The sequence below is a fragment of the Tenrec ecaudatus genome, chromosome 1 (assembly GCF_050624435.1).
Source record: "Tenrec ecaudatus isolate mTenEca1 chromosome 1, mTenEca1.hap1, whole genome shotgun sequence".
Classification (NCBI taxonomy): domain Eukaryota; kingdom Metazoa; phylum Chordata; class Mammalia; order Afrosoricida; family Tenrecidae; genus Tenrec; species Tenrec ecaudatus.
This window is the reverse complement of record NC_134530.1, coordinates 44,634,295-44,643,585: the sequence shown is the minus strand read 5'-3', so window position 1 is coordinate 44,643,585 and position 9,291 is coordinate 44,634,295. Positions and strand designations below refer to the sequence as shown.

The 9,291-nt window shown below is 56.3% G+C and overlaps 1 protein-coding gene across 1 annotated transcript in view; it reads left to right on the top strand.

Annotated features, from left to right (window-relative positions):
- Positions 1 to 2,041: 2,041 nt before the first annotated feature.
- Positions 2,042 to 9,291, top strand: part of ECE1 (endothelin converting enzyme 1) — a 121,068-nt gene continuing 113,818 nt past the window's right edge. Inside the window, exon 1 of the mRNA XM_075551903.1 lies at positions 2,042 to 2,200. Coding sequence (XP_075408018.1) covers positions 2,198 to 2,200 — 3 coding nt within the window. The 5' untranslated portion in view covers positions 2,042 to 2,197. The remainder of the gene's footprint in view (positions 2,201 to 9,291) is intronic.

Genomic DNA, 9,291 nt, shown 5'->3' with positions numbered 1-9,291 from the left:
CAGAGTGCAGCAGAAATCTTTTGGAAAGGAGCAGAGAATTGGAAATACCTCTCTCTAGACCTATAAAGGCATAGGGATGCTATGCTGAGAGATGACAGCTGCACATTTTGACATTTTTGGTTTAATAACAACTATAAACTTGAACCGATACTTTCTGACACATCCTCATACATTAACTTATTAAACCTCCACATTAGGACAGTGACGTAGCCAAGAGTTCTGAACCTCATTTTACAGAGGAGAAAGCTGAGGCTCCGAGAGAAGGGCATCCGGCCCTCACGATCACCATCCTGGACAGTCAGGATGCTGGGTCCCCTTTTTGTATCTTTCCAGATCTCAGGTTGTACCTCCGGTCTGTGTTTCAAATCCCAGAGCGACCCTCCAGGAATGGATGGGAACCCCAATGGGGCCAGGCCTGGGAGCCTGGCTGTGAGTTATTTACCCTCCAGGACGGACAGGAGGTCTGCACCTTGAGGACAGGGCCCAGCCCTCTCCTTGCTACCCCGCTTCTGGTGCGTCTCTGCTGCACTTGATGTGCTGGGTGCTTTGGACAAGTGATCCTCCTGCCTGTGCCCTTCCCCTCGCACTGAAGATATCAGCGTTGCTGAATGGAAGAAGGGGAAGGGCTACTTCCCTAGAGACCCCACCTCATCCTCCGTCCTTTCTGCCCACTTCCCAGGGGCACCTGTTCTGTGTATCTGGACCATTTCTCCACGCACACCAGGGCCCAGCTAGACTAGCTCCTACCTGTGATACTACCACCAGCTGTTTCTACTCTCTCTCCTGACTCTAAGTCACCTCTTTCTCCGAATCTACCACGGTCCCCCACCAATTTCAACCCCCACTGTCAGCCGGCAAGATGCCTCAAATCTGTCCTTCCCGCCTCATGCACTCCTATCTGTCCTCCAAAGGCCAAACCCCACCTCCTCTGAGACGTCTTTGTCTCTCCAGAACACTCAAACAAAACAAAGCAAAACCCGGAGCCGCTCTGCTGATTCCAAGTCGTCCTAACCACAGGGGGCAGAAGAGAATGGCCCATAGGGATTTCCCAGCTGGAAACCTTCACACAAGCAGACTGCCACGTCGTGCACAAGGAGCGGCTAGTGCGTTTAAACTGCAGACCTTTCGGTTAACAGCCAAGAGCTTCACATCCCTTAAAATTAAGGCTTCTCTTCTTGAACACAACACAAAAATAGATCACAAACTCCCACAGACAACACACACATACGTTTACCTCCACACGGTTTTTTCTTGGCGATCGTACCAAATCTCAGACGCATCTGCACCCTACAACTCATACACATTTGCAACAGGGTCACAGAGTCTCTCTCTGCCACCACAGACAGGCACGCGCAGCAGGTCACCACACAAACACAGACCCACGCCTCTCCTGTCCCCTCCTCTTTCACGCGGGCACATACCCGGAAAGACAATCGCTCTCCTGGACGTACTCAGGCATAGGTAAGGCTTCCTTCTCTGGTCTCCCCCAAGCCCCTTCGCTCGCCCCTCTCTGCGTTCTTACACACACGCTGCAACCTGGTATGCAGACAAACCCCAAATATAGGCAGTCTCTTTTTTCGGCATATCCAAACAGTCAGACAGGAGGAATCCAGCTCTCTGCCTCCCCCAAGGCTCCCCGCTGCGCTCTCTCTCTCTCTCTCTCTCTCTCACACACACACACACACACACACTCACACACACACACACACTCACTCACTCACACACACACACACACACACACACACACACTCACACACACACACACACAGCAGGAGACAAAGGTCACGGAGGCTCCCGACACTGGACACCACAGAACCATTTCCCCCTCGACACTGAAGCCGGTCCAGGCGAAGACTAGCCCCCCAGGCCCCGCCCGCACCGGCCCTCCGAGCCGGGGTCCCCCCAAGCCCTGGCCGAAGCCCCGGCACGCGAAGGGTTAAGAGCCTGCTCCGGGGACGTCAGCTTCGCGCCCGATTGGCTGCGCGGCCCGGGCCTGGGCCCCAGCGCTCTGCCATTGGCCCCCGGCGGGCCCCGCCTTCCGGGCCTCGACGCCGGAGCCGCGCACTCGCCCGCGGGAAGCCGAGTGCGCGCAGGAGCCAGCCAGCTGCTCGGCTCCAGGAGCGCGCCCGGGAGCGCGGAGCCGGAGTCCGGCTGCGGGGCGCGGCGCGCGGCCGGAGCGGAGCCCAGCGCGAGCGCTATGGTAAGTGCTGCGCCCAGCCCGCCGCCCCGGTGCGTCCAGCCTCGACGGCCCCGGGCAGCGGCGTCGCGAGCGGGCCTGGCTCACGGGGCGCTGGGCGCCCGTAGCTGCGGCGGCCCCGGCGCTGCCCTGGGCTGGCGAGGAGTCGGGGGGCGGCGGCGCGGCGCTTGGCTCCTTCCGCGGCGGGGGGAGTTGGAGGGGAGAACTGCCGCGCTGAGCTGGGTCTACTCTTGGCAGCTGCACCCGGCTGGGTTTGGAGGACTCGAGGTAGCTGGTTCCGTTCTCGGACGGTTGTTTCTGATTCTGGGCGTCTTAGCTGGGTGTGGAGACCCTGGGTCCAGTTCGGAGTGAGAGGTGATTCCGAAGCAGCTAGATCCAGCCGAACTTGAGCGTCCTGGGACACTGAAGGTGCTCTAGGGCGGAGGCATGGTTTGGAGCATCGTGGGTGGCGGGCGGGAAGGAGCGCACCCCGGAGGGCGCTGGGCGGTCGCTGGGCGTGAGGTTGGGGCACTTAGGGACATGTGGTGACCTACGTGAATGTGGGAGTCTGGGCAGCCAGGTCCCTTCTGTCGGAGTACAAGGGTCACTTGGTTTTCTATGCCCAACACCCCCATTCTACCCAGCAGATTCCTCAAAAGAAGGGGTCTCTGAGGCCCAGTGCTGTCTGGATGGGGCAGGGGGCCCAGGAAAAGGGAGGGAGATTTTCTGGGGTTCACCAAGCCAACATCCTAAGGAAGCAATCGCAGGCTGAATTTGCTGAGGCTGTTGTGGAGGAGTGTGTGTGTGTGTGTGTGTGTGTGTGTGTGTGCGCGCGCGCGCGCGCGCGCGCGCGCTATCTCTGGACCCTGGGAGCCAGGTGCCTCTCAGATACCTCCCCAGGGCCTGGTAACCATCTTTCTGTTGTGAGAGCGGAGGCCACCTCATTGGTTAGCTTCCTTCCTGTGGATAAGCCCCTTTGCTTTTCCTAGTTCTGTCAATGCTGCCTGACTGGAGACCTCAGAGGGGTCACAATGGGCCCCTGCACACTTGTGATCTTGAAGGGGTCCTCATCTATGCCCAAAGCCGAAGTCCCCTTATAGCACCCCCTTAATCCCCCTGGCTGCTCCCCTCCTCCTCATCACATGCAGTATCTGCCTGCCTTCCCCCAGCCACCCCCTGCGTCTCCAGAGTCAGTAGTAATGGAATTATGGCTTCACTTTATACCCAGAGACGCTTAGAGACCAGCCTGCCTTCTTGATCAGGAATCTCTTCCTTGGAACGTTCTTCTTGGATAATTTTACCAGCAAAGAGGTTACAACCTGTGTACTGACCTTTGATTGAAGGTCTCAATATATAGAACGGCTTTCCTCCTCAAAAACCACCAGAGAAAGGGAGCGCTCCACCCAATCTTAGTGACGTCTTTCAGAGCCTAATAGCCTAAGGAGCCTCCCGGACCGCCAGGAAGACAAGGTTTGGGCACCAGAGAGAATCGGGCTTGAGTCCTGACTGCCGCTTCCCTACTGAGACTTTGGTCAGGCTCCCCTGGCTCTCTGACAGCCGGCTTCCTCCTCCTGAGAAGAGAGGTGAGGCCTTATCTCCCAGGGATGTGTGGGGATTTAGGAAGATAATCCAAGTGAGAGTACTTTGCTCAAATGCAGTTGAGTTCCCTTTCTTTTATAACTTTAAACTCAAGTTGGGAAATTCGCCCTGACCTCTGACCTATTGGCTAGTCTGGACTAAGGACTGTTGAAGGGAGACACGAAACCCTGCTGGTTTAGGGCTAGGGGCGCAGAGGTTAACAGCTTGGCTGCTGCTGGGAGGTGGGGGAGGATGGAGCAGTCTTGCGCTGGTAAAAACGGCCGTCCTGGAGACCCTGTGGGCAGTTCTACTCTGTCCTGTAGGGTCACTTTGAGCCCAAAGTTCCTGCATGGCAGTGCGTGCTGTGGGTTTTCTGTAGGGAGAGGAAGGGAGCCGTTGTTATTCAGCCAAGATTGATGGAGCGGTTAATGTATGTGGAACCCTGTGGTGAGGAGGAAGGAATGCCGCACAGGCTGGTCAGGGAGCTCCCACCACATCCTAAATGTCTACGATGAACCGCAGGCGAGGTGGTCCTAAGAGAGTTAGGGATGCCCTGCCAAGTGAGGGCTCCTTCTGGCAGGAGAGGTGAGAAGGTGTAGCCCAGCCAGGGAGATGTACCTGGGAACAGAGGAGCACAGGGGTCAGCGCACCGGAAGGCGGGCGTGGGGTTTGCCTGGCGTCTGGGAAAGAAGAGACAGACGGAAGTTGCTGGGCCCCCAAAGGCAGAGGCTGAAATCAGCTAGAGTTGAAAATCCCATTAGTTGTGGAGCTGCCACATCTGGGTGGGGTGGAGGCTGACGTCAGGGCTGCCGGCCCCTGCCATTTTTGTTCCCTTGAAACGCTGGTCCCTGGGCTGTCCTTCCTGAGCCAGGCGTGACTCGGGCAGCTCAATGTTTATTCCCCGAGTTTCCAGTGCACTGAGTTTTAAAAAAGCTCCCCATTCCCTCTTCTCTGGTGAGGGCAAGTTTCTTTCCCCAGCCCCACCCTCACCCCCCAGGTTCCTAACTGGGCTTCTTTGCAGAGCCTGTTTCCTGTTGTCCTAGCTGAAGCTCCCCAGTGGTTCCATCTCTCCACCCAGGTCTCTAACCCCCTGGCAGGGAGTCAACACCATTCTCAAAGGCCTCAAGTGGACCCCTCAGCACAAGCTGTTGGATGAGAGTTCCGGATTTTTAGATTGCACACATCTGGTTGTCCTCAGAACACCCAGCAGCCAGCACAGAGAGGGGAAGACGGTTGCCATGGTCACACAGCATTAGAAAGCCAGAGCAAGAGCAACCTGCTGAATTCGTGGAGGGTTAGCTAGGCAGCTTCGTGGGAGGGGGAGGAGGCCCAAGCCAATGTTCCCAGTCTGCAGCAGTGGTGGCACTGTGAGAATATTCCTTCATATTTCAAGCGAGGGGCTGAGCTTAAAGCACTGGCTGAGAGCTAGGTGTCTTTTTTCTGTGCAGGAACCAAATGAAGGACGGGGTCCCGGGGCCTAGATGTGAGTGCAGGATGCAATTTGCTTTGTGACCTGGGGCCAGCCAGGACCCCTCTCTACCTCCTCCTTGCCTACCAAGTGGGGCCAATGTGTCCCAATTCTCCAGATAAGGTGAGGTTAGAATGGATGGAGGAGCACTTGGCAATTCGCGAAGGAAAGTGTTATTGTGTATAGAGGTTAGGCCAGCCAGGTGCCTCCCTAACCCCCCCAAATGGGGTGCTCAGAGCACAGCCAGTACCTTTCCCCCGGTGGACAGCGCAGGTGTTTCCTTGCATGGCTACGACTTTGGGTCAACAGGGAGGTTGGGCGTGTTCATTATGGAATGCGTACATTTTTTCCAGACCTACCTGGAGAGACCAGGCCCTGACAGGGGAGGGCTGGGATTTGAGGAATTAGGAAGCTTATTGGTGGGCTTGGCAAAACGCTGGGTAGGTTTTTGTGGGGGTTTTTTTTTTTTGCATTTATTGTCATAAAATAAATATCTGTAGACATACAGCATTTTCCCATTCAGTGTTTTTCATGTGCATAATCCGGCGGTATCAATTACATTAATCGTGTTGCGCAACCAGCATTCATAATCATCGTGGCCTAAAGTGTTGGGCATTAGCTGAGACTTAACAGGGGAGGACTCTGGGGCAGGGCTAAAGTCCACACTTTGTGTCTGCAGTGAGGGAGAAAATCACCAGCCAATTTTTTCGTGTGTGTGTGTGTGTGTGTGTGTGTGTGTGTGTCGCTGCTTCATTTTTTTCCTTTGCCAGAGTGATTAGGTAAGCCCCTTGTGGTGGCCAGTGCTTCACAGTGCTTCATGCAATCACTCATTCATTCATTCATTCCCTCATTCACTGAACAGGCCTTCCTGGCCTAAACGTGAGGTTGTCGGGATTTCGGCTGGTGTGGACAGACTCACAGCTCCCTCTACTGCAATCAGGTGGGCAGGGCAGTAGATGCTGTGCAGGAAATGACCAATGCGATGCCTGTTGCCAGGGAGACACAGTGCCAGTGGGAGCAGATAGGGGAACTAGAGAAGGCACCCCGGGAACAGGATGCTACACAGTGGCTTAGGGAGCAGTCTACACCCAAGCACGGCGTATCCTGGAAGTAGTTCATCTGCAGGGGCAGAAGATCACGCTGGGGAGTTGCGCAGGGGGGCACACACACAGGGAGGGTCATGTTAAGGGTTTGCTCCTAAAGGCAGTCAGGAGCCACCCAGGAGTTTATAGATTGAGGGGATGACTTGCTTGGATTTTCATTTCATTTTGAGGTGGTCTTGCAAGCTACTAGGAGGAGGCTGAGAAACCAGTTAAGAGGCTGCTAGAATGCGCCTGCGAGGGAGGACGGTGGTCTGGACAGCAGTTACACCCCATCACCTCACCCAGAATGGGCAGTGCTGAGAGGAGGGGGCTTTGACTCCTTCCCTGTGGGTTTTGAACTTCAGGCATTACCCTCCCACCCTCACCCTCGCAGGTAAAAACTAAGGGGAGGGAGGCTTCTGCCCTCACAGACCTTTGATCTAAGAGAGGAATCGTGATACATTCCAGCTCGGGCTGTGTGTCAGGGAAGACTTCCTGGAAGAGGTGTCATTTAAGCTTCCCAGGTATCAGCCTTTAGAGAGAGGGAAACAACGACAAGATAGTCTCAGCCTGGAAGAGTTTGCTGTCTAGGGGAGCAATGACGAATGGACAGCCCATGCTGATTTAATGCCCCCCCCCCCCCACCTTCGCCAGAGTACTCTGGAGCACTGAAGGCCTGAGGTCCGGAAAATGGGAAATCCACATGGAAAAAAACCACAGTGATTGATTCTTGTTCACAGTGACCCCAAAGACAGACCAGAGCCAGAACTGCCATGGTGGATTGCCGCGGCTGCAAATCCTCTGGGAGCCCAAAGCCGCATGTTTCTGACCTTGTAGTTCGCAGCCCAATGGACCCCCATCTCCGCCACCTGTTTGATGACATGCTTCAGAAGAGCACCCTCCTGCCTACAGGGCTCCTGGGGGCTTCTGTGCAGTAAACATGTAAATAGAGACACAGGCTTCCAGAAAACATTCAGAGAGGATGTAACTTCAGTGAACTGGGCCTGGCTGTCAGGCCCTCATAGAGCGTCGAGTGTGGTGTTCGACAGGGATCAGTCACTGTCAAATCCAGCACTCTTGTTCTGCAGGGTCTGGGGGGGGGGGCGGGACTGGGGGCAAAAGGGAATTGCTGTTCTTAATCCAGGCACTTAAATGCCATCTGTTGGTTCCTCATATCCACACTAGCGTGTAGAGTTAGTCCCATTTTTGAGTTGAAAAAGTAGAGGCTCAAAGGTGACAGCCTCCTGCTCTTGAAGCCTCAGGATCCTGACTTCTGCCTTGATAAAGCAGAGACTTTGCCTTCCTGGGCAGGCCCCCAGGATGGGTCCCTGTGTGGCTGTGGCTAGGGGCTGTGGGGACTGATTGGGGCTGGTATCCCCCACCTTTGCACAGCACTTGACAGTAAAGCCCCGGGTCTTCAATCTCATTACCAATTAGTGGCAGAGCTGGCATGTGAATTTGGGCCCTGCCTGTAACTCCCAGCGCAGACATCACCCCCCGCCCTCAGCCTCTTCCTACCCATCCCTGTGTGTGTGATGGTGGTGGTGGTGGTGGTGGGGGGATACAATGGTTTCCTCATTCCCTAAAACTACATGACCCCATGAGTGAGGGGCTGCTCCAGATTCTGCAGCAACCTGCCTCCTCACCCCCCACCTCCACCCCTTCTCCCCACTTGCTCCTTTGCCTCCTTGGCTGGGAAGTCTGGAGGCGGGAGTGGGCGGCTGCCAGGAGGAGTAGAGTTGCAGAGTAAACACTGTCATGTCAATATTTACCTCAGCCGGCAACCAGGGCCTCCCTGCCTGCCTTCCAGTACTGGGGGCGGGGTGGGGGTGGGGGGAATCGGCCTGCCATCCAGATGCACATGGCCTGCTCTGCACCACTGGTCGGACCACTGAGAGCAAGGCCATGGGGGAGACCAACTTCGAGTCCTGGCTCAGCTACGAACCTCTCCTGGGAGCCTGGGCAAGACACTCTGCCTTCCTGGGCCTCAGTTTCCCCCTCTGCACAAGGCCAGGGCACCTATGAGTCGGGGGAGGACGGATTCTGAAAAGGAGGGTGAGAACTGATTGCATGGCTTGAAGACCGCCGTCGGGGCCACTGAACTGTGCACGTGGGCCGGGCTGAATCAGAAGTTCTGATGGCCCGCATCTGTGCCGCCACCACCGGCCCCAGGCCCTTTCCCAGCAGGGGCATGGGGGCAAGCATGCCAGTGCAGTGGCGCAGAGCACAGCATCTAGCCAGGCCAACCGGGTTTGAATCTCGGCTCCACCACTTCTGGAGCGGGAGACTTCAGGCTAGCCCCATAACCCTTGGAACGTGGCTCCCTCATCTGTAAAACAGATCCAACCAGTCCCCTTTTGGAAGGCCTTTGGTGAGCATTAAGGCGCCCCTGCTGGTCAAGCTCAGCACCGCTCTTGGCATAAGATAAGAAGTTAACATGGAAGGAGTGGGGATGGTGGCGGTGGGGCCAGACAAGCATTTTCTGAGTCTCTGACTCCAGACACGGGCATTGCGTCACTTGGGAACCAGAGCCAAGGGTGGGGACTCTAACCTCAAGCCCTTCTAGTGCTCTGAGACCACAGGCTGGACCAGGGGAGGAAGCCTGGAGTTTGAGAAAGGCCCCTGGTCAACAGCCAGCTTGTGGGGGTCCATCCTAGTGGGAGGAGGGCCAAGGCTGCCCTGACTTCAGCTGGGTGGCAGTGAGAGGGTGAGGGAGGACCGGCAGGGGAGGAAGGACGCATTTCCTAAGCAGCCCTTGCCCAGAAGCTCTGAGTCCAGTCCACATATGAGCTGTTTGCTCTATCCCTGGAGAGCAGGGGCTGGGTGAGTTGCCAGCAGAAGGGGCCAAGCCCCTGTAGGCGGGGGTGGGTGGGGCACAGAGAGATGGGGCTACCAGCACAGTGGAAATAGGCCTTGGAGACCACAGAACTCCGTCCCATTGTCACTTGGACAGTTGGGGCATGCCCCTGAGCTTGTCATCCCCTCTA